This window comes from Propithecus coquereli, unplaced genomic scaffold (assembly GCF_000956105.1).
Source record: "Propithecus coquereli isolate 6110/MARCELLA unplaced genomic scaffold, Pcoq_1.0 Scaffold155, whole genome shotgun sequence".
NCBI classification, from domain to species: Eukaryota; Metazoa; Chordata; class Mammalia; order Primates; family Indriidae; genus Propithecus; species Propithecus coquereli.
In genome coordinates, this window is record NW_012139969.1 from 1,975,358 (window position 1) to 2,000,967 (window position 25,610).

Below are 25,610 nucleotides of genomic sequence, written 5' to 3' on the forward strand. Positions count from 1 at the left end.
AGTAGGAGGCAGCCCTGGGTCTCTGGGGTTGCTGGAGTTTCTCCTGGGGAGGAGGCCCAGACATCTGGTCTAGTTGCTGTAACAGCTATATCCTCAGATGTATGCATGGCTTGAATCACTCTTTCTAGAGTCATAAATGGTTTACACTGTGAATCTGGAGGTCTTGGACAGTCTGTCCAGCATGAAATCCCTGTACATGATTTGTTAAAGCTATCTATCTGGTAAGGGTTAGATCGCTTGCCTTCAGGATAGGACGCAGAAAGAACTAAGCCTAATCTTAAACTTCTGCTGTTGTTCTAGTTCATTTATCCTAAGGAAAATACTGTTCTTGAAGTGGTCTTAGAGCACCTGTCTTGTTTTTTGGGAAGACACGGTATTGAGGGCAATTGCAATATATTTGTAGAACATGGAAAATACTGATAAGGAATTGGGGCAATATGAGGAGGCCCAGAGGCAGCTTAGACATTGGGAATCTGACAGTGTTTGCTCCAGAAATGTTCAAAGAGAAGATCTTTTCCGATCTGTGGGATGATTGCTGATGGTGTTTTAAAGAGTCAATGCCTTAGACTCTTTCTTACTTTCTCTCTAATTTAATGATTTTTGACCAGTTACCTTTTCTGTGAGAGGGGGTATTATACATTCCTCCCATTCCAGGCATCCTCTTTTTTTTTTTTTTTTTTTGAGACAGAGTCCCGCTCTGTTGCTCAGACAAGAGTGCCGTGGCGTCAGCCTAGCTCACAGCAACCTCAAACTCCTGGGCTCAAGCAATCCTCCTGCCTCAGCCTCCCAAGTAGCTGGGACTACAGGCATGCGCCACCATACCCGGCTAATTTTTTCTATATCTTTTTAGTTGTCTGACTCATTTCTTTCTATTTTTAGTAGAGATGGGGTCTTGCTCTTGCTCAGGCTGGTCTCGAACTCCTGAGCTCAAAGGATCCACACGCCTCGGCCTCCCAGAGAGCTAGGATTATAGGCGTGAGCCACTGCGCCCAGCCCAGGCATCGCCTTTGATTTTCAGTCTTCAGAATCAGAGAGGGCCTTAGAGATCATTTAATCCAGCTTCTTTGGAAAGGTTCCATAGTAACCAAGGTGAATTAGTGGCAAAACCAGGGTTGTATCTAGTTTTTTTATTTCAAGTCCATTGTTCTTCCCACTTCATGACCTCTTGATAATAAAATGTCAAGTGGTGATAATAACTCTGACATCAACAATGATGGCTAGATTTCAGAGACCCATTAATAAGGGGGATCAGGATGAGGAATAGAGAGATGAAGATGCTGAGTTGAGTATTTTCAGGGTAGGCCCTTGAAAGTTCAACAAGACATTGAGTTTTCTAAGGAGATGGTAAGGAAATGCCTGTTTCTCTATATTGGTCACTAGGGAGGAGGACAGTCCTTGAGCTTTAGCCAAAGTAGGTTGAAATTACTCAGTAGGTATTTTCATCTCTTGAAAGACGAAGCTTGACGCATCACAGAATAGCTCCTCTTTTGAAGTCTATGAGTTTCCCATTTCAGCCATACCCACACTCAAATGCAGACACAATCGTATGCTATATCTCTGCAATTCCCAAGCCCCGGGCCACGGACTGGTACTGGTCTGTGGCCTATTAGGAACCAGGCCTCACAGCAGGAGGTGAGCAACAGGTGAGCAAGTAAAGCTCCATCTGTATTTACAGCTGCTCCCCGTCACTGGCATTACCGCCTGAGCTCCGCCTCCTATCAGATCAGCAGCAGCATTAGATTCTTGTAGTGCTGACCCTACTTGTAAACTGTGCATGTGAGGAATCTGGGTTGCGTGCTCCTTATGAGAATCTAATGCCTGAAGGTCTGAGGTGGAGCTGAGGTGGTGATGCTAGCGCTGGGCAGCAGCTGCAAATACAGATTATCATTAGCAGAGAGGTCTGACTGCACAATAAATGTAATGTGCTTGAATCGTTACCAAACCATCCCTGCCCCCGTCCATGGAAAAATTGTCTTCCATGAAACTGGTCCTTGGTACTAAAAAGGTTGGGGACTGCTGCTATACCTGGAATCATTTTGGGGATAATCTTCCCCCTTTTTTTCTGCTATTTCTGGTTATGTGTTAATTGTTGCAGAGTGAAGACACACAAGTTCATTTTCCTCCCTGCCAGGATCCCCTGAACTGAGTATGCTGCAAGCCATCCCAGTTGCACTCAAACCCCAGCTTTTGCACTCTCACACCTCTGCCTTCACACATGTGCAGATCTCTGACTGGAGTACTTCTCCCTGCTTGATCAGCTCTCCTCCAGCATCTAGTGCAAATGTTAGCTCTTATGAGAATCTTTCTCTCACTCTTTCTGGCAGTGGCCTCTCAACCTGTGCCCCCTAGCACTCTGTACAGACTCTTTTCAGGCTTCGTAACACAGTCTTGTAACCACTCTTCCCTTTGGATATCAGTTCCCTCTTGAGGCTAAGCTCCTTATTCATTTTATGTCTTACTTCTCCCTGTCTATATCACCTTCCCCTTAGTAGGATATAACACATGGAGTGTACATTAGTAAGTATTTGTTGATTGATTGAATAACCTTTCCTCTAACCCTGTAGTCCTGAAGGAAAGGGAAGTTATGAATTTCTCCCACTCTGACTAGGAGAGATTTCTTGGCATTGCCGTGAAGGAAGTTTAACAAGACTTTTCAGAACTTACCAAGCGCAAAGTATATGTGCTGACTCTGAAGTCATTGGACAGGTCTGACAGTGGGGGTCACAGCCCTGCTTCCCTTATCCTCTTCCTGCTACCGTTTCTTATCTGGTGTTTGAAGCAGCATTTACTAGATTGTTGGTCTTTTTTGGGTCTGTAAACGGTAGGATCTCTACTCACTGCATGGAGGTTGGAGAAGTCCAGAGGACCAACAGCAGGGGAGGCTTGTACCCTGGCTCTACCAGAAGTTTGTTGATTTGTTGTTGTTGTTGATATTAAAGGGAAGTCATAACGAAGTGCTCAGAGTTCCTTAGACAAAGATGGTACCTGACACTGCTCCTTCATTCCAGCCAGTGCCCTGATAAGAATGAAGAACAGTGGCACCCTCTCTTGGACACTGGCTCATCTACTCTGACTTTTGTGTGTTCTCACTTTTTCTACAGGAGCTTGTCAATACTTCTGGCCGCTTCTTCATCATCAACAAGGAAAATTACACCGAGTTGAGCATTATGAACCTTCAGATCACAGAAGACCCTGGCGAGTATGAATGTAATGCTAGCAACTCTATTGGCTCTGCCTCCGTTGTCACCATCCTCAGGGTACGGAGCCACCTGGCCCCACTCTGGCCTTTCTTGGGAATTCTGGCTGAAATTATCATCCTTGTGGTGATCATTGTTGTGTATGAGAAGAGGAAGAGGCCAGATGAGGTTCCTGATGGTAAGAGCATCCCTACAAAATAGTTGTAATGTTGGGATTGTTTCCCTCGGGTGGTAGCCAAGTACCCAAACAGGACTATAAAGATGTTGGGATTCAGTCCCAAAAGGAAAGAAGAAAAATTCTTATACCAGTTCCTAATTCCCTACTGCTAAGGTTTTTTGCATTAGCCACCTAGAAATATAACTAGCCCTCTCTCTCTGGGTATTCTCCAAACCCCAGTCTGTCTGCCTTTCAGGCCCCATGTAGTGAATGGGCAGCTGTCAGTCTCTTTGTTCAGCTCTGTCCTCCTTCAGTACAGATCATCAGGCAGATTGAGCTTGAGGAAAATCCAAGTCAAGCCTAGACACCACCCCAAGATCGCAGGCAACCTGGCCTTTCAGTCAGATTTAAGGTATCTAATTGGTTGTCACATGGTTGCCTGGTATAGCCCCCATAGGTAACTGCCCCAGCCCACTCAGACTCGCAAAGCCATTGATTGGAACAAGCCAGCCTTTGGTTCCTTTGGTTGGCCCTTTGATAGGTCTTTAAGGCTCTCTGCTGGTTGGCTCTTCTGTGTTTCACAGATATAAATGGTGGAGGGTGTCTGATGTATCCACTGACCCAGGTTAAGACAGAGAAAGCTGGGTGGTAACACCTGGAGTCCATGCCCCAAGGCAGTGCCCTCAAGCTGGCCTAGGGTCAGAGAAGGGAGTAGATAGTAGCAGCAGGACCACAGTGAATTGTTAAGCATTAGAAAGAAGTAAGAGCTAAAATCTTTCATTATTGGATATGGCTAGAGTCAGAAAAGTCCTGGGAAATTTTTGTAATTTAAATTTTATCATGGATTTTCATATCTACCCATGATTACAAGCAGGGAGAAACTACTGATGGAGACTTGTATCAGGTATTTCAGAGCTCCCCTTCCCCACCCTCCAGCCCTGTAACATGACCAGCAAAAGGAAATTAATTGGCCAGTCAACCATTACTACCACTTGTCTGTCACTGGCTAGACTAGAACAGTGTGCCCCACACATGGTATGCCCCTAAGCTCAGTGGAAGCCAACCTGGGTTGATGGAGGGGTTGTGAACTGTAGACCTGGGGTGATGGTGGGGTTGCTGGCTATAGACCTAGGGTGATGGTGGGGTTGCTGGCTATAGACCTGGGGTGATGGTGGGGTTGCCGGCTGTAGACCTGGGGTGATGACGGGGTTGCCGGCTGTAGACCTGGGGTGATGGTGGGGTTGTTGGCTGTAGACCTGGGGTGATGGTGGGGTTGCTGCAGTAAACCTGGGGTGATGGTGGGGTTGCCGGCTATAGACTTAGGGTGATGGTGGGGTTGCCGGCTGTAGACCTGGGGTGATGGCGGGGTTGCCGGCTGTAGACCTAGGGTGATGGCGGGGTTGCCGGCTGTAGACCTAGGGTGATGGCGGGGTTGCCGGCTGTAGACCTAGGGTGATGGCGGGGTTGCCGGCTGTAGACCTGGGGTGATGACGGGGTTGCCGGCTGTAGACCTGGGGTGATGGTGGGGTTGCCGGCTGTAGACCTGGGGTGATGGTGGGGTTGCCGGCTGTAGACCTGGGGTGATGGTGGGGTTGTTGGCTGTAGACCTGGGGTGATGGTGGGGTTGCTGGCTGTAGACCTGGGGTGATGGTGGGGTTGCCGGCTGTAGACCTGGGGTGATGGTGGGGTTGCCGGCTGTAGACCTGGGGTGATGGTGGGGTTGCCGGCTGTAGACCTGGGGTGATGGTGGGGTTGCTGGCTGTAGACCTGGGGTGATGGTGGGGTTGTTGGCTGTAGACCTGGGGTGATGGTGGGGTTGCTGGCTGTAGACCTGGGGTGATGGTGGGGTTGCTGGCTGTAGACCTAGGGTGATGGAGGGGTTGCCAGCTGTAGTTTGGCTGATCTGGGACCTGTGCTTGTGTACTTGTGGTGCTGTATTCTGCCCCACAGAATTGACTTGTCCGTTTGGCCGAACAGTAGGACTACGGCACCCCACCATGTCTGTCAGTGGAGGATACTAAGTGAGGTCTGGTGCTCTCCCAGAAAGAGTGTAGCCCCAAAGGCATGCCAGTGGCTTTAGACTCTCTGGAAGGACATGTTTGAGAGCAACAGCTCTGTCCTTTTTTTCCCTTTCTTCTCAGCAGCTCCTAAATCTCTTTGCTTGCAGTAAGTAGAGTGAGTATTAGGGTAAGTGAGGTTGGTGAAGAAGTTTTTTGTTGATGCTGTCAACACCTGCAGGAAGGCCTGGTGAGCTCCCCTCCAGATGTACACTGAGCAGTGAAGTGGATGGGAGCCTGATGGGCGGCAGCTGGAAGCAGATGGGCCTTTGTAAGAGTGGTCTAGTTCCCTGCAACATGGGAGCATCCCCAGGAGTTTTACTCTCCTACTCTGGGAAGTGAACTTGCTTTCTCGGGATTGTCATGTATCCCTAATGCTTTTTTTCTCCAGATTTTTCTTTCCTGCTACTTACTAGGACTCCCAAGGCAGAGTACACCTATATTTAGACTTGAGAGTAAAGGGAGAGAGTTGCCTGCCTTTTGTGTGTTTTCAACTTTGGCTCTTTGGGAGCAGTTATGCCTCATTCCTAAAAGGGGCCTTTCCATCCCTCAGAATGCTTTTGCTTTGCCACATACCGCCTTCCTCAGCCCACCCTTTGGAAAGGTTGAGAGGCAAAAAGTCAGGTAAGAGAGGGCAGAGATGGGCGTCAGAACCTGATATTTGAATTTTAAAACAGGCTGGCTGGCGCTTTCACGACAGAGTGACACATTGGCCTAGCATGTCCCCATCAGAGGTCCAGTCTTTATCCTAAGAACCCACTACATTTACGAGGTTGCTATTGCAGTGTATGTGGCAGGCCTTCTGGTTAGATTGGAGAAATGGTTAGTATTGTTCTGTCAGAAAAGTGCAGACACCTGCCTAGGGAAGCAGCTATCTTTTTAAAAGAGTTTCTTGCTTATTGGACTCAAATCGGGGACCAGTTTTTATAGGAGACATCTGTGGCCAGCAAATCTTCTGAACAGCTTCCTGGAGGGAAGATACTTCTTTTAAGCTAAGTTATTATATAGACAGTGAACGAATCGCACATAAGAGATGACTGCAGGGTAAGTGCAAAAAGTAAAACCTCCTTGCTCTAGTCTCTTGGGAGAATACTGTAATGCAAGCAGCTTTTACTTCTTTGTTGCTGAATTGGGGTGCAAAGTGTGGGGTGCTGGAATGATTGCAAGGTTTGCCTTCTCTCCTTCCTTCCTGACAGCCAGTGTGGGCCAGGCTCCATTCTCCGCCTCCATTCCCTGCCCTTGCTCTAGCATCCCCATTCCATGCTTTTCTCCTTTGTCTCTCCACCTTTTTCCCAGACTCCTCCCTGCTCCCACCTCCTCCCCCTTTTTCCTCACCTCTCCTGGAAGTAACTGTTAAATGACAACAACAACAACAAAAGGTCAATTGTTCTTCTGTGAGTTTTCTTTATTCTGTGGCTTTTTCTTCTTTAGCCACTCTCCCCTCAACTCCTATGCAGTTCACAGCAAGGACAAACTCACCTACATACTTTATTCCCATTTGCTCCCCCAGCGTTTACTTACAGATACATGCATACACTGCTTTTTCAAATAAGTGCATTATATTTGATACAAACTTGGGAGTTTTAGGGGTGATAAATTTTTACCTATCAGATAATTAATCATCTGTGGCTCTTTGTTGGCTTATTTATGCCATTGTGAAAATGGGAACCTTTTTTATGGGCCTGACATGCTTTTTCTCTGCCAAATAGGTACTTTATTGTCAAGATATACCTATGGTTCATTTCAGACTCACTGAAATGTTTTTATACAAACTCATAGTATTCATATTTCGGGTAGTCTGGGAGTTCTTGGTAAGTCATGCCCTTACTAGAAAAGCACTAAGGCGAACAATACAAAAATACAAAAACACACAAATTTGAATTTATATAGTGTTTAATTTGAGTGTGTTTCACTAGAAAAGCAAATATCACTTTAGAGTTCTCACTGAAAACGTTTAGAGTTGAGGTTTAACTGCTTCCTTTAAAAAAAAAAAGCCCCATGTCTTTTTATCTACTGGAATATTCTCAGGCCATTTTGTAAATGAAATCTCACACCTACATTTCTTTAATCCCCTGTTACGGTCTCTTTGAGGATCAGTGCCTAGTAGGTTGTTGTGTAGGTGAATTATCTACATATCACCTTTTACCTTCAGTGTTTTCAGGAACAAGTGAATCATGGAGCCAAATAAAAGCTTTGTTTTTCACTTTATTCACCACTTGACTGCATTCCCTGAAAATGTTAATAATTCTCTAAAAAGACTAGGTCAAGCTAGCATCCTCTAGTCTTCCATCCATGTTACAGTTGGCACCTGCTGGAATACACCTTCTGTGTTGGTTCCCTGCCGACTACCCTCCGAGAGCTGCAGGGAGATGGGACGTGAACTTGCTTAATTGCTGGGGCCTTCAGTTCTCCGGGGCATTTTATTGACCTCACAAACATCAAATTAAAACTGTAGCTGATTGAAGAAAAGAAGTGCTGGCATCAGAAAGCACTTTCTATTTTCATATCAGGATAATTTTTATAAGCAAATCAAAGGGACTCTTTAAGTTACTGGTGGAGAAAATATTTGAGGGAGCCATTTTTAGTGGCTCTGATATATTCAAGCTCTTAGATACTTTAGAACTAAGAGCTATACTAATGTTCCAATACCCATTAGTTTGTCAAAACATTTGGTAGCATATAAACCCCTTACAGCAGGCCAGGGGTATGGAAAATGACATGAAAAACACACATTCAGTATCTGTTAACTAGGGGTCATCTGAGTCAGTAACAAGTTACCTTATGGAGAAAATGCAATAGGACCAAAAACAAGGGAGAAAATTGGAAGTCATCGTTAATCTCTATTGGGTTTAATGCTCATCTGCAGAGATCAAGCAAAATTTAAGTGGATTTAGAAACCATAAAACCCCATCCTCAGTGAGATGAACACAATGACAAAGGAGCTTTGACCAGAGAGTCAACTCTGTTATTTTGACTTTAAAGCCATCTTTTTGGAGGTGATACCTGCATTAGGCAATCTGTTATTTACTAGACATTGCAGAGTACCCCTTCTAGATGATGAGGCGGATATAGACGGAGCGAGGGCCGTAGTGCATATGGTTGGGAAGACTGAACATGCAGATCAATCTGTGTGTGCAACAGCTCCACCAGAAACTTCAGTCTCATAAGGTGGATTCCAGAAGCATCTTGTTTCCATTCTCCCCCCCAGTCCTCTTCCTCTCATCTAGCCAGTGTCTGTAATACCGAGGTGGAGAGAACAGTCATTGTTTAAGCCGGCTATCTTTTGGCCTGAGGGTTTGGGGGTATGTTGATATTTGTCGGTTACTATGACTTCTTTTTTTTCCCCCCTCAATTGCATCAAACCCTTAAAACATGGTGGTAAGTGAGCGATATGCATGCTTTTGGAGTTTGTTTAATCTCCGCTTCAGTCTATACGATGCACAGTTCATAATGTTAACACTTTTCTTCAAGTTTACTTCATTCACTTTCACAACTAATTTGGATTTCAGTTTGCTGTTTACTCCTCATTTACTTTGATTTTCGTACCTTTTTCTGTAGTTCTGTTCTTTCCCCTTCTCCTGACTTCCCTATTAGGGGTCAAGTTGTTTTTTGTCAGACCTGTAAGGGAGAGTGGTGCTGCAGATAGTGATTCAGTCCAGGAGAGTGGGGAGACATGAGGCTCTTTCCTTTGTTCTTTGTCAATGTGACATTGGATCTGGGGAGAGAGAGGGCGGGGGGCTCCTGGGATTTGGCCCCCAGTGTGAGACTCCGCTGCTCCCACTTGCAGGCATGGCAGCTACGCCAGAGGCACTGTCGCTAAAACACCTCCATGCAGCCCTTTGCATGTTACCAGCTTGTTCGGCTGGAAAGTGATGTTACTAATCAGACACCAGGGAATACCCCACTCCAAAAGCAAAAAAGCCTGCGGTGCGAGGTGCTTGGGTTGGTGCCTAGTGTCATGCTTTGAAAAGAGTAGCCTGGCTATTGCAATTCTCCCTCCCCTGCTTTTTGTTTTAATATTGGGAGTAGATGGGTGTTATTCTTGATTCAGCTATCTTGCATTAGAATTTTGTATTTTTGGGTGCACAGCCAGAGCACTAAAAATATTCTAAGTTTGCTCCTGTGTCTTTTTCTTTAAATCCCCAAAGTGCTTAGTTCCTAGCATGTAGCTGAGCTGGCTTGGCCGAGATGCGGAGCATTAGGATGTTGTGAGGGGAGGATTTAGGCTGGGCTTGTGTGTCTTAGTACCTGGTATGTCTCTGTATCTCTCTACTGCATACACAGCACACAGATGTCCTAGGTGTCCTTCAGTCTTAGTTTGTTCTCTGTACCTGTTCGATAGTGTACTGTTGTTAGTAGTGGACTCCTGTGGACACTGGTGTGTCGCTAGCCTATTGTTTTGGCTGACGAGTCATTGGTTTGTGGTTAGTTCTTTTTTTTGAAATCCTTTTTTGCTCCAGTCACTGTGTGTGCTGGCGGTGGCTTTGCCTCTCCGTTGCCTCCAAGGAACAGGTGGAGCAATGTCTCCCTCTGACAGACATTACTCCCGACGTGTGCTCCTGCAGATGCCTACACCGAGACTGTAATCTCCATAACTGCTTCATGTGCACCAAGCCCCCTTGTGGAATCCTGCTGAGAGTTTTTCTAAAAGCCTTCAGTGAAATCAAACTGTCTGAATCATGTAGTCCACCTGACTTTTGTATAATAAAAACTAAGAGCACTTACTTGTTCCCTCCCCTTTGTGGGTCTTAAAAAAAAAATTCTATGTATGTATATATATATATATATATATATATATATCTGCTTAAAGGGGACCAGGTTGCCCTTAGTTGAAATAGGAAAGAAAAACTTATAAATCAGAATCATAAAGTATCAACTTAAGAAGGCTTCTAAACTCAGATAATATAAGCTTTTTGATTAAAAAAAAAGATATCTCATGGCTCACCTGGGTTTGGGTTCTGGTTTTGGCCAGGGTGCAAGAGTGAGCCTGTCTTTGTATCTCAAGTCTTTTCTAGAGGGATGTCACCACTATTCAGCTTTCCTTGGTGTGTCACAGAACATCCTCTGGTATGCAGATGCTTGTTGCTGGCATAGCCCAGCATGGCTGACCCAGTATCAGGTTGAACTATTGTGGCTGCCTCTTCCTTAGTCTCATTCTCCAGACTAAATACTCTCCTAAAGATTAAAAAATAGCAAGGAAAACAGAGTGCCCTTTGGGGAAGTGAGGATGTGTAGCTAAACGTACAGAATGTACACATCCATTTACATTGCAGGGTTGAGCCAAAACTGCATGCATTCACCACAAGAAAACAAACAGCAGGATTTTACAACTGAAATGTTGGTTTGTCTTCTCATCTATCTAAGAGTGAACCACTGGAACTTGGGGACAAGATGAGTATAATGATATTGCAGCCTATCTGTCCGCTACAGTTGCAGTTTTTCATGACAAGCATTCAAAGTGTTAACTAAAACCATTGAAACAACATACCTGCCATTAAAACTTGAATCTAGAAATAATAACTCCATGAGTGTTTTGCACCTCCAGATGGAATGGCCTTTAATAAATGCTATGAATAGCCATGTTTGCCACTTGCAGTTTGCTGTTCTATTAATCCTTATGCAGAGTCTAATAATTTTCTCCTTTCCTCTCTTATCTCTCATGGATTATTAAAAAACTGAACACCCATGTAGATGATGAACCAGCTGGGCCAATGTAAGTACTTTATTGGACGTTGATTTGACAGTTTCTGACTAAATTATGTTGTATTTGCAGTTTAATCAAATGGAGTAGCTAAGATTGTAGTTCCAGAAGACAGTGGAAATGAAGGGTTGAAGTGTAGACTTCTTAATCTGGCATGGATTTGACTAAAGACCATTTGATTCCCAGGACAGGCTGCACCGTCTTATTTTTAGTAGCCATACAAATTAGAATACCATGCAAAACAAAAAATTTTTTTTTTTTATTTTCGCACATTATATATGCTTAACCTGATAATGCAGGGGAAATGACCAGTATATTTGAGGCTTTAGGTTTTGTTAATTTCAAGCTGGAACTATAGCATAGATATAGCATAGATAAATCTCTCTTGGATAAGCTGGTATCCAGGGGAGGTGGAGCTCCAATATGGAATCAGTCCAAGATTGGCATAATCTCCTAGAGTTGGGGACTAAGGAGCGAGAGGCAGGTAAACAGTGCCCAAATTATTTAAGTATCAGAGGGCACAGCACTGGCAGCTCTCATGACTATTTTTTATCAGTTCAGAAGAGACAGTGGTGTTCAGCGGAGAAAAATTCACTCACTCTCACCTTTATAGTAATTGGATTATAGTTGAGAAATCAAAAGGAAAGTCACATGTATGTTGTCTGCTTTGGGAGTCAAAGGGAGGATTAATCGAAGGTATATACAGGTTGAGTTATCCCTAATATGAAAATCTGTAATCCAAAAATGCTCCAAACTCCAAAATTTTTTAAAGTGCCAACATGATGCTCAAAGGAAATGCTCATTGAAGCATTTTGGATTTTGGATTTTTACATTAGAAATGCTGAACTGGTAAGTATAATGCAAATATTCCAAAATCCAAAAAATCCATTTTCTGAAACACTTCTGGTCCCAAGCATTTTGGGTAAAGGATACTCAACCTGTAGGTACTTTACATAAAGAATGTTTTTATGCACTAATATTGTGCGGTAAGATTTCTTACTACACCAGGGATGGCAGTAGGTGAAAGAGTCCTTGTATTTCCATGTGTTATACTTTCAAAAGTTGTTACTTAGTTTAACTCATGTAATGCCATTTTTCCTTCAAAGGAAAACCAACTCTACCAACAATCACAAAGATAAAAACTTGCGCCAGAGAAACACAAATTAAGTACTGCTTATAATGTAAGTATGGCCTTCTTTAGCAGTTTTAAAGATTATATTCAAAGGAATGTGCCTCTGTTGACCTTGTTAAATTCAGTAGATGGTGTTATGTTAGAAGGTCTTTTAGTTCATTTCAGAGCAGCCGATACTGATGGAACAAGTGCCGCCCTCTCAGTTTAGTGACTGGGAGCATTTTTCAGCTGCGTTATTTCACATATTTATATAAATGCCATTTCAGAATATGCATGATGTTTTAAAATAAATACTTTGAGCTACTATTTACATATATCGTTAAAAAGGGGTAGAAATTAAATTGTCACCTTCTTAGGTGGATTATTCCCAGAGGCCTATTAGTCCTTGCTTCTGAGGGCAAGACAAGAATGGTGGCCAGGCAGCAGCGGGGCTAGAATGCCATCCTGTTAGGCACATGGAGATCGGAATTTCACACCACATCCCTGAGCATGCTGTTTGAACCAGAGCTTTATTTTATGTGGCACTGTGGTAGAGTCCTGAGTGACAGTGCATAATCCCTTTTAATTTCCAAATACATCTTTCTTTACAGATCTTTAAGTTCCTGAAACTGGTGGCAACATGACCTGCTAAATTTTCTGCTTGGACCTCTTTGGTTCTCTCCCCTTTCAAGTGAGCAACACCACAATGACTGTCTAAAGCATGCCTTATTTAGCCTCTCCTGTAAGGGTGACCTAGCCAGGTACATTTTAAACAATGCTTCAGTGTAGAAGGTGTAAACTATTTTGGGCTTGATGTGCTGTGAATGTTGCTTTTTTTTCCTTTGTTAAAATATTTAAATAGAAGTGAAAAGGTCCTCTGAGGATCAGATCGTGCATGCGCCATTTTTTACTTAATGCAGCTGTTAAATTGGCAAAGCTCTAAAATGCACTGCTGCCATCTAGTGATACCTTTTTGTAAAGTACAGCAAAACCTACAGATATATACAGTATATAAATATATATATATATATATTTATATTTTTGGGGATGGGAGAAATCCAAAATAAAGTAAATGCTTGTTTCATTTTTAAGCTGCTGATATTCATTCTTTATTGTATGTTGTCAGATGAGGAAATGTGTAGTTCTGGTACATAAAGATGAGTAATATAAACTGAAATCTATAATTTTAAGGGCTTAACCTATGACTTTAATAAGAAGCTGGAACAGTCCACTGAATGAGTAAAATGAATTGCAGTATATACATGATTGCTTTTTAAGTGATTATTTTTTCTTTTGTTAAATCGTGTAAATTCTTAAATCCTTTTGCACTGATGTGTTGAACCTTATTCTTGTACATTCAATCAAGGCAAACTTTTATAATTTTCCTTTTGTTTTCAATGACCTTGAAATGTTATAGCATGGTGATATTCTATGCAACTATAGTTAATACTTTTTGGTTTGACACTGTATTTTTTCACATTGATTTAATGGTTGATGGTAGATTTTATAACCTAACGGTTCTCATGCGGTGCATAACTGTAGATGCATGTACTTGTGTTTTGTGTAATTGTTGAAGTGCAATGATGTATAAAAAAAGTGGATTCACCTGTTTTTAAAAATAAAACATTGATAAAAGGTGTTTGGAACAATGCTCTTTATTCTAATATCTTTTTTTAGTTTTAGGAGGAAGAATTTTACTGTACTTTGAAGTTCCTGTGTTATATATGTACAGAGAACATTAATTTCTCAACATTGTCAGCTTTTTAAGTTCCTTTTCTACCTCTTCCACAAAAGCTGGGAAATTCTGATCCATGAGGCACAAGCGTAGAAAGGGGCCTAACTCTCCCGCGCCCCATGCAGATTGTTCATAGACAAGGGGCAGCTCCTCCGATGCCAGGATAGACTGCAGAGATACCAGAAGAACAGTTTATTAGAGATTACAGGCGACAGCAATACCCTGAGTAGAACATAGAAAAACAATGCTTTAAGGTAAGATTAGGGAAACACACAGCAGAAAATTAGAGTGTTAATCAGTTTTACAGGCTTCCTTTACATAAGTTTTACTGTTACATTTATAACTTCGTATATACATTTCCTGAATATGCATAGAAAGTGAGATAAACTTGTATCCATAAGGAAAGTATTTTAAATGTATTGATGAAATGATCTGCAAAACTGAGATCCTCTTAGATGAAGAATATTGTGCTGATAACATCCTGTGGATTGACAAGAAACCTATTGACAGATGAACTCCACTAGTTTAGTTCATCTTCCCCACAGAGTAAGTTGTAGAATGGGTGTGAACAGTCCACTATGTGGAAGCTGGGTTCTGAATGTGAGCAAGGTCACAAACTGCCCAAAGGACAAAATTAGTTCACCAACACGTCTTTTTTTTGGCCATCTATGAGATTTGACAAATAGGCATGTAACCATCACCACAATCAAAATACTGAGCCATTTCCATCACCTCTCAAAAAATTCTCTACCTATTGTTGTCAAACCCTTAACCCCTGGGAACCACTGATTTTTTTATTCCTTATAGTTTTGCCTTTTTCATTATGTCATATAAATGAAATCATAATATATAATACTCTTGAAATCTGGCTTCTTTCACTTAGCATAATGTATTTGAGATTAGTCCATGTCACTGAATGTATCAGTAGTTCATTCCTTTTTATTCCTGAGTAAGTATTCCATTGTTTGGATGTGCAACAGTTTGTTTATCCATTCTCCAGTTAAAGGACATTTGGGTTGTTTTGCTTTTTACGATTATGAATAAAGCTGCTATAAACATAGGTTTTCATTTCGCTTGGGTAAATATCTAGGAGTGGGTCATATGGTAAGTGTATATTTAACTTTGTAAGAACTGCCAAATGGTTATACACGGTGGCTGTTCCATTTTACATTCCACCAGCAATGCATATGAGAGTTCTGTTCTAGTTGCTCATCTATCCAGCACTTGGTATCATCAGTTTTTGTTTTTAATTTTAGCCATTCTAATAAGTGTGCAGGGATATCTCACTGTGGTTTTAATTTGCATTCCCCTAATGACTAATAATGTCGAGCATCTTTTCATATGCTTATTTGCCATCTGTATGTTTTCTTTGGTAACCTGCAGTGTTTTAAAACCAGTTGAATAAGTTGCCAACATTTAAATATTAGGAGAGTTCAAATGAAAGTCTGACTGTGCTTGACAATTTGGAATATCTGGCAACACTGGATCCACTATCCCACATGATGACGACAGGCTGCAGCTCTGTGTGGTCTGCTTCCTTTGGTGCAGACATCTTATTGACTCTTCACATTAATTCTATGAGGTAGGTGGTGGTTTTATTCCCTTTCTATGGATAGCACGGTTTGGTGCATAAGTATACAATTGACATTTCTCTAGGAACTATCTGTCATAGAATTTTACTTCTGTAAATTCAGATTGGCTCTTCATGCTAACATGGATTTCTGAAAAAAGAAAAAAAAACATATTGGCTCTTCAGACTGCCTAAAGGTATAAATAAAAAAATGAAAATAACGTGGAGCTGTTTCCACTGGGAGCCATTGTTAATGTTAGCGTATATCCTTCCAAACTTTGTGTGTGTTTATTACAAAAGTGGAATCAGACATGCTGTTTTGTAGCCTCCTTTTTAAAAAATGTATTGTGAATATCTTTCCATGTCAACAGATAAGGATCTATATCACTTTTATTGGTTGCATTTTTATCCCATTTATAGTTACACCACACTTTAACCACTCAGTATCCTAATAAATGAACATTCATGTTTCCAATTTTTGGTTATTCTAAAAATGATGAACATACTTATGTGTATTTGTGTAGTTGAAATGGAATTATAAATAAAATATAAAATTAAATTTGGTATATATTGCTAAGATGCCTTCTGAAAAGTTTTACCAACTTACATTCACAGACTGACTTGTCCAAAAGGTTAGAGCAAACAAATGACATATCTGAGCTCTAGGCCTCATGCATTTTCTCATTTGTATATGGTTCTTCCAACTGTAAATAAACTCGGCAAAGGTACACTTTTTATAGCAACTCATATTTCCTAAATAAGGACATCAGACAAACCCTGCCTTGTTTTTTTGTGGGTTTTTTTTTTTTTTTTTTTTTGGTAACTCTAGTGTCCTCAGCCTCTCAGATTCAATTAACCCCTAAACTTAATACAAATATGGGCAGTATGAAGTCTGCTCTGCTGCTGGACAAATAGGCTTTTTAATTTTTTCTGTCATAGCTGCTGAGTTATTAAAAGAAATAAACATGAATTCTTATTTATTCTTGTTACCTCTTGAATTCTTCATTCTATATTATTGTCCTTTTATTTTGAGTTAGTGGTAAGGCAGATGGAGGAAACACCCATATTTTCTTTTTTGTGCCACTGTTAGCACAGTTTTAATAAATGCAGTAAAGAATATCCATTTTTGAATACTTATGAACTCCATGCAGAATTCTGTGGACAGCATAAGCTAGCTATTGGTGTGAACACCTGCTGCCAAGTGCAGCTGGAAATGCAGTTGAGGGAGACAAAGTCCTCGCAGAGCTCCCAGCAGAGTGGACATCAAGCCACTGTGATTTTGAATGAAGAGGTTTTGCAGCAAGAGGAAAGGGGCTGAAGCACGTCTGACGTAACAAGAGTTGAATCCAGATCTTAGCACTGAAAATTTGCCCCTGTAGAAACCATCGTAGATCTGACTCCAGATTTATTTTGATACTTGTCTTAAAATAGTTCCCAAATTTCATTTCCAAAATTAAGTTAAATTCTTCCGTTTATTCTTTTTTGGAAAATGGTGATTAAATTCTCTCAAACATTCAACCACTCTTCCTCTTTTTATTTCCTCAGGAGGGTAGTTCTTGAGTATGTGCCATCCTGTCTAATCTCACAACAGGGGTAGGTGACAATGGCCTGTCTCTGTCTTTATCATCTTTTATAGTAACACTGTGGGTTTCTATTCTAGAACAAGGAAGTTAACAAGAGGGATACAAATTCTTAGGGATCATTGTTTTTTGTGACAAGAAGACTGAACACTGAAATAGGGTCTACCTGAGCTAACTGTGTCACTGAGGTCCTTCCCTCTGGAGTGCCCGTGCCGGCTGTCACACGCGCCTGCTCTTCCGGGTGCTGGTGGGACTGGAATAAAACAACGTGCAGTTAGGAGATTAGCTAAACATAATCATAAATACCACAGGCCAAAGAAGTGGAAACAAACCTCCTGCCTAGCACACAGCCCTCCAGCTCACCCTCCTGTGCGCCTGATGCACTCACGCACCCCTCCACTGCAGCGCTGCCCGAGTCACAGGACAATCTCCGTGTTACTTTTTAGGTTCTCACTAGGCTGTGGGTTTGGGAGGGCAGGACCTCTGTCTTGTTCTTTGTAGCTCCCATCCCTGTATCACCGCAGTGTCTAGTATGTAGTCTTTTCAAAGAAGAAATACCATCAGTAAAAGTGGTAAAGATCGTTGTACGCAGAGGTCTGTCCTGGTTTAGATGGAAGGTTACTTGGTTTACCACAGCAGAAGTACGTAAAGAGTTTAAATGTGTGGCTCCTGACCTGCAGCGGGTGTGTCTCGCGTCAGACGTGGGGGCGTTCTGTTTCCAGAGGCCCAGCCCAGGGCTCAGGGCAGCACCCACGGAAGCAGGTGCCGTGGCTGTGGTGGGCTGCCTGCGGTGGCCGGGCCCAGCTTCTGATGATCATGGTTTGTCACCTTCTAAAAACTGTTATTTAAGTAATATATGTTCATTATAGGAATGCAAAACAGGGGAAACCGCTATAATTTTGAGGCAACTATTTTTTAATAAAACTGGGTTTGGTGTTTGTTTAAATCTCATTTTAGACATACTGAAGGAATAAGTTCTATGAGTTCTTTTATAAGTAAAATTCCTAGATATCTTCTTTCAACAACTGTTTGTGCCTGTACATACTAGACACTGGGGTGATACAGGGATGGGAGCTACAAAGAACAAGACAAGAGGTCCTGCCCTCCCAAACCCACAGCCTAGTGAGAACCTAAAAAATAAAACGGTGATTGTCCTGTGACTCAGGCAGTGCTGCAGTGGAGGGGTGCGTAAGTGCATCAGGCGCACAGGAGGGTGAGCTGGAGGGCTGTGTGCTAGGCAGGAGGTGCAGGCATGCTCTAGGGTCCATTCAAGGGAATCGGGTAGAACACAGGCTGCTTTCCAGGCAAATGTAATGAACCAGGTATAGGAGGCCTGGAGGCGTGAAGGGCCCTCTCTCTGCTCCTTCCTAGCCACATGTCTGCAGGCCCTGCTATGCTTGGATACCTGTGGCTGCTGCAGTGCTATCTCCAGACAAGCAGTGGTGTTCCTGCACTAGGCATAAGCTGAGGCTGTAATACAGGGAGAAAGGAGGGCCCTCTCTGGAGGGCGCTTCTGTCCATCAGGGAAATGTCTGACTGCCAGAAGGCAAAGGATGCCAAATTCTGTCTTCTGTCCTGTAGAGGAGCTGATTGTTGCCAGTCAGTATGTAGCAGAAAACTAGATCTGGAAGCATCCAAAAAAGGGCAGATAGGGAGGAACAGTAAGGAAGGAAAGAACAACAACAAAAAACTAGTCAAGAATTTTAAAATCAAAATGAACAAAAAGGTCAAAGGACTCTATAATCAGGAGCCCTTAGACAAGCCCCATTTCTCTGTTCAGTTTCTTCAGTTTCCTCATCTGTAAAAATAAAAAGTCAGACTCTAGTGCCTAGTGTTTCTGCCAGCTCTGATATTTGATGCTTTCTTAGGATGCATAACAATTCAGCTCACACAATGTTTTTCAAACTGAGAAAAGTGTCAACCAGAATCTGCTACAAACACTAAACAAGCCAAATGTGACTGAAACACCTGAGGCTAGTGGGCTCTAGGATTAGACGGCCAACCCTTGCAAGGCATAGAAATGGAAGGTTCTGTGTGCACAGTAGCTGAAGCCCCCGGCTACTTTCTTCTGGGCTTTTTATGCTAACAAAGAGTTCACATAGGAACTGCCATCCTCTTTTCTGTCTTATCCGCCTCCTCTCTGGGCTGGGCTGGGTTGCCTTAGAAGCCTCTCTGGTTGAAGCTACCTGGTTAGGCCACAATTAACAAAATTGCAAGGCTGAAAAAAAGTAAAAACTAAAATATGAGCCAGGAAATGACTCAAGAACTTGAAATAGAAAGACATGGAATTATCTCTGTTTGCAAAGAAGGGAACAACTATTATAGACTAAAAAATATATAGGATTAAAAAAATGACACACCTGAATATAAAAGAACAGCAAGATGACCAGAACTTGGCCATGCCTTACAACTCTTAGGATGGATTCCAAGGAATGGAACATGATCCCAAATTTCCACTGTAGCAGTTAAGGGAAAACCTGGGAATGTTTTGTCATTAGGAAGACTAGAATGTTCTAGGCAGTGCCTCACAATGTCTGCACTCTGGACTTAATCCAGTGGCTTTATCTTGTCTAATGCTCTGCAGCTTCAGACACTTAATCTTGTCATGTCCCCTCTTGGCTCTGGAGGTTCTGATCCTTGCTCATTGACTGGGATGTTAATTCATTTGCAAGGGAAGGCGCATCTGAACAGGTAATGGTACTGTCAATAATAGTAATCATGGATATCGTTTAGATTATATTTGCAGGCATTGTACTAGGTGCTTTCTATCCAGCATTTCAATCTCACCAAAATTTTACAGATGAGGTTCATTGGCTTGCACAAGACCACACAGCTACTACGAAAGAGAGCCAGGATTCTAACCTAGATCCATTTGAATCCAAAGCCTGTGCTTTTTGCACAACATCGTGCTCTCTCATCTACTCAGAACACCAAATTACAGATCAGAAGATTCTAAATATAGAATTAAGAAAAGACCTGGAAGTTTCCTAACCACTTCTGAGCTATTTCTACGTAGACATTTGGAGCCAGCCTTCATCCGCTGCGTAGTTCACAGCTCTCAGCTGCGTGTTACTCCGTGTTACAACTTCAATTTATCTTGCATTTTTTAACATCTAGATAATTGTATAGCCTGATGTGTCTTCACATATTTTAGTTTTCACTTTTCCTCAGCCTTGTAATTTTGTTAACTGTGGCCTAACCAGGTGTTTCTCAACCTGAGGGCTTCTAAGGGCCCCCGTTGGGATCTTGTTGCACTCTGTGGATTGGGGCTACTGCGCTATCATTGGAATCTAATGGTCAGCGAAACCTATGAAAAAATCCACTTAAAGGGCAAAGAATCATAAGCAATAAAGTAACTCACAATAAACCTCCCCATCCCATTTGTCAGGAGGGGATTCTCGGAGTAATAAAGCAGGGGTTGATGAGGCACATTGTTTGGAACTAGATCCAGGGTTTGTGAGACGAGCATCTTCAGCGTTAAGGCATCTTCACAAAAGTCAAATGAAGGGAACGAACTCTACAACACCAGAATCTGTTTGGCAAACTGAACACATTCAAGAGGGAATCATGCAGTGCCCGCTTAAAGAAAAAGACTTTGTCTTGCTTATGGAGCAAAAAAAAAAGAAAAAGACTTTGTACTAAATAAGGTAAATTTATGTTCACCTAGAATAAATTATGAATCACAAAAAACTTAGTGATAAAACAGCAAAAATGGATTGTCTTGGTAAAGGGAAACTAATAGGATGAGGAAAAACCAGATTTGGACAATCATTTCCCAAATTAGAAAATAAAAACCCAGCTTGAAACAAATTTCATCTTGAGAGCACAGGTAAGGTGCTTATTCTAACAATATTTAGGACTGTGCCAAAGAAATGCTAGAACATGTATATCTGGGAGAAATTCTAGAGCAACGAGTTTCAGACTTTTGATCTCAAGACCCCTTTACACTGTTACAAATTATTGAGGCCCTTAAAGAACTTTTGTTTGAGTTACATCTATCTGATACTTAGAAATTAACACAGAATTTTAAAATATTAATTCATTAAATAAATCATTACATTAATATTTTCCAAAATAACATGTAATATAATTTTTGCAAATATCTTCAGCTTAATAGAAGACAGCTGGACTCTCATAGCTGCCTCTGCATTCAGTTTGCTGTAATATGTTGTTTTGGTACGTGAAGAGGCTGGGCCCTGTGGCGCATGCCTATAATCCTAGCACTTTGGGAGACTGACGTGGGAGGATCACTTGAGGCCAGTTCGAGACCAACCTGAGTAAGAGTGAGACCCCTGTTGCTACAAAAAATAGAAAAAATTAGCTGGGCATGGTGATGCGCGTCTGTAGTTACCCAGCAACTCAGGAGGCTGAGGCAAGAGGATCGCTTGAGCCCAGGAGTTTGAGGTTGCTGTGAGCTATGATCACGCCACTGCACTCTAGCCCAGGCAACAGAGTGAGACCTTGTTTCAAAAATGAAAGAAAGTACGTGAAGGAAATTTAGCCTCATGCAGATAGATATGTAGATGGAGAAGGAAGGAGTATTTTAAATTTGCCTTTTCAGAGAGTTGTGGATATTCCTTAATATGACACCCAAACTCAACAAGTGATAGTTGCTTGAAGGTTAGTTGTGATATAGAATCTGAAACCATAGCAATGAACATGTTATACTGTTATATTGCAATCCATGTGTCTATCTTGCACTTCGAATAGTTCTTTTATCCACGTATGATTCTGTAGCACCACACATGGGGTCATACGGAGAATACTGATTCATTGAACTATACATATCTTTCAGATATTGACACATTCTGTCACGTAATTGTGAAAAAATAATTATCACATTCATTAATAGCACCTTCAGAAAAGTCTTCTGGGTCAGGAAGGTGTGAAGCTCATGTGGCAGATACAAGTTTTCCAATATTCTAATTTTCATTTGAAAGTTAAATTTTATCATTATCAATAAATACTATCAGTTGTTTTCCTGAAGTGATAGACTCACTTCATTCATTTTTGAGAAAATATCTGCCAAATACCCAAATCTGAATGACCATAATCCATTGTTCTTTCGAGTAATAATGTTATTTCATGAAAAAAGAGGCTAGTTCAACTCACAACACAAACATCACACAGGCGCTTTCCTTGGAGACAGCCATCGTACTGCATAATGCAGGGTCATTTTATCTTCACTGCAAGTGACTAACGATGACTACTAGGATAATTTGGTGCCACTGCTTGATTTGTCCTGAGAGACAGCAGCTTCACTCATGATGCCTTTTGTCCCATCAATACAGGTGTCCACACAGTGAAAAGGGCAAATAATGTCTTTAAATATTATGAAAATCATTTTGACCTTGTTGGCTCCCTGAAAGGATCTCAGGAAGGGGTCCATGGACCCTACTTTGAGAATCACTGTTCTGTAGTGACACCTGGAATGCAGCTGGGACTCTGTTCCTAATTTCTTGGATTACAGGTAGCTACAGTGAGTATCAATCTCGATTTTAAGAAGTCACTCAACATGAGGTATCATGTAAAACTACAAACCCAATGGACTTAACACATCCCATTGTGCTTTTGGCCCCCTCAGGGCATTACATCGTCAGGTTTCTTGTGCAGCCAACACGTCAGCCTACTTACTCGGTGCTGTAACGGGCCGCTCTTCGCAGGGTCCTTCCCTTGGCTCTCGCTTGCCCTCGCTGGGCCAGGACAGGGCCGAAGCTCCTGGATGATTCCATCGGGCACCTGGACGGTTGCGTACTGGGCCAGGTTTTGCACACAACTGCAGCAGTGTTCCAGCGCCTGCTCCTTTGACTCTCCACTAAACTGTACCCGAAACATGCGACTCTTGTTCTGTTTGACAAGTCAAAAGTTATCCTGAGAGAACCTCGACATATCACTTTACCTTTATTTACTGTGGGGTCTTCTAGCAAGTGGTTCCCTTTTCTTGGAGGGGGAAGAGGTGTGGCTAAGGGTGGCTAAGCAGTCACCCTTGCTTGTTGGTGCAGGTACAGAAAAGCCAAAAATTCATTTTCTTCTCCCTTTTGGGAGCTGTTCCTCATACTAAAATTCATTTCCCTCAGGGAACGGACATCAACAAAAATGGAAAAGCCCATGTCATTAAGACAAGGAAGGTCACTATACTGAATGAAGACCAGTGTTTTATCTTGCTTTGGAATAAAGATTTCATAGTTTCTAATTCCTTAAGTGGAAAATCAGTGAAGATAATACAGCAAAGTCCTGGCTCAACAAAATTTTTCTATACAGAGTAAATAAAAGAGGAAACCAGGCAGATGCCACATTAAACAAGGCAGTGAACTTAACAATAGCAAAGCCAGTATAGCTCATGTTAGTAACATGTAGTGCCCTTTATTCTTAAAGAGGCTAGACTGCCATACAAATCACACAGTGGAATGTTGCCTTTAATTTGCTGTATGAGTTACATCCCTGGGCAAATTAGCAAATGTGGGACAGATGCAATTAAAATTTTTAAAAATCTGTCAACTACATCAAACTTACTTGACTATAAGTTTAAAAATAGATCTAGATTGTACTAACAACATAGAACCATTATTTTAGAAGTAGTTCTTCTTTTTAGAAGTAGTTTCTTCTTTTTCTAGTCTAATATTCTGCCTAGTTTAAAGGAGTCAACTTATATAAAAGCCACCCCAAACAGGATTATATGTGCTGTATACCTTTGTTCAGTTTCTTCTGTGAAGAAGTGCAGATGCTAAGCTCAGCATAGTGATGGTCCTTTTCACTTCTTAAATATAGAAACCACATGGCTAACCTGAAACCCTTCTAACCACAGTTAACAAAATCCTGTAAGTTCCTATAAACAAATGGTCCTTGATTTTCCTATTCACAATTTACACAATTAGTTAAACAGTGTAAATACAGGCAAGGCCATATATTTAGGACACAGAAAACTCTTGGCGTGGCTAAGAAATGGTAAAGTATCATGTTTAGAAGAATAGACACCCCATCCTTTTTTACTGCCACTGTTTGGTTCTCTTCACATTTTAATTCATTTAATTTTTTTCCCCTTAGTATGAAAGTAATCTATTATCATTACTCCCTCTAACACTGAAAAAATATGAAAAGGAAATGTATATACACATATATTTTATAGGTTATATATATAATATTCAGGTTAAGTAGTGTATATATATTTTCTAAACTACACTGCTGTTCTGTAGCCTAATTTTATTTAACAGTATATATAAATAGAAGTATACCTCATTACTTTTAATGACTGAAGAGTATTCTTTTATTTTAACCGGCTCTCTACTGATGGACACTTAGGTTATTTCCAGCCTTTTTCCTACTATAAACCACAAAGCTTTGATAGGCACTCTTATGCATACATCTTTGTGTGTAAATGCCTGAAAGCAGACTTGCTGTGTCAAAGGATGTGTGCGTTTCATGTTTTGCAATGCCAAACTGCCCTGTGGCAAGATAGGACAGATTTACTCCCATCAAGAGTCTGTGTACCCATTTCCCTCCCCTTCCAACACTGGAGATTCTTATTTTTAATTTCTGCCAACCTACTAGGTTAACATAGTTTTTAAAAAAATTTCATTTCTTCGATGACAAGTGAGGTTGAATATCTTTCTTACGCTTACTGGTCATTTGTATTTTTTCTTTTGTGTATTGCCTATGCATGCCCTTAGCCATTTTTCTCTTGGATGGATAATCCCCAAATTGGCAAGTCACTGAAAGCTAACTTTCCCTGCAGAAGGGAAAGGCATCGATAAGAGAAGTGTACACTCAGTTTGTGATAATACTATGAATCTTCTTTTGTAAAACTGGGCTTATTTCTTGTAGACAGTTAATTAATTAGCTGCTTCCAACTTACCCTACTTTAGACTCCACATGATGACATCTATATAAAGTACCTTTATATTAGCCATTTCTTTTGTGATTCTGTAATTAACCTTTTGAGAAACAGTCAACATTAGAAATTGTAGCTCACAGCTAGCTGAAAAGCTGTATGCACAAGCAGACACTTACTAAGTGTGTAAGCAAGACAGAGATCTGAGACCAATTATATAAGTCTAGAGGTATCTGTGAGTGTACATAAGAATCAGTTTGAATAATTAGGGTTTCTTTGGAGTGTAGTTCCAAAAACATGACAGGGTAGGTTAAATGTCTGATAGCCTAACTGAAATCCTGTTTGCCTCTGTAAAATTCTCAGATAGATTTTGAGCTTATCATCTGAAGCCAGAAATACCACTTCAGTCAATGTATATGGACCCAAGATAAAACCAAGGTGTACATCAGGAAAAGTCTGAAAATTAGTTACACCTCCATCCTACATCCTCAATGCCATGGGTTACCACAATAGAAAACTTGCTACTGGGTTAACCAAAAGGACTGCTAGGTTGGAAATCTTGATGAGATTTATTTTTATGCCATAATTAAAAGTCAGAGCACCTTGCTGGGAAGTGAGAAGTTTTCAAGTATACCAACAGTCATAAATCACCCCAAATATATTCTCTAGTGAGA

The 25,610-nt window shown here is 41.4% G+C and overlaps 2 protein-coding genes across 5 annotated transcripts in view; one reads left to right on the forward strand and one right to left on the reverse strand.

Moving 5' to 3' along the window:
* NPTN (neuroplastin) overlaps window positions 1–13,862 on the forward strand; it is a 66,428-nt gene extending 52,566 nt beyond the window's left edge. Inside the window, exons 5-8 of one of the 3 annotated variants that reach the window (XM_012640621.1) lie at window positions 3,102–3,375; window positions 11,103–11,124; window positions 12,219–12,293; window positions 12,835–13,862. In XM_012640621.1, the coding sequence (XP_012496075.1) occupies window positions 3,102–3,375; window positions 11,103–11,124; window positions 12,219–12,279 (357 nt within the window). In that variant the 3' untranslated portion in view covers window positions 12,280–12,293; window positions 12,835–13,862. The remainder of the gene's footprint in view (window positions 1–3,101; window positions 3,376–11,102; window positions 11,125–12,218; window positions 12,294–12,834) is intronic. The other 2 variants (XM_012640619.1, XM_012640620.1) reach the window with 2 other exon arrangements.
* Window positions 13,863–13,870: 8 nt separating this feature from the next.
* Window positions 13,871–25,610, reverse strand: part of REC114 (REC114 meiotic recombination protein) — a 131,158-nt gene continuing 119,418 nt past the window's right edge. For both annotated transcript variants that reach the window (XM_012640622.1, XM_012640624.1), the window contains 3 exons: window positions 22,743–22,955; window positions 17,275–17,361; window positions 13,871–14,126 (listed from right to left, as the gene is read on the reverse strand). In XM_012640622.1, the coding sequence (XP_012496076.1) occupies window positions 13,962–14,126; window positions 17,275–17,361; window positions 22,743–22,955 (465 nt within the window). In that variant the 3' untranslated portion in view covers window positions 13,871–13,961. The remainder of the gene's footprint in view (window positions 14,127–17,274; window positions 17,362–22,742; window positions 22,956–25,610) is intronic.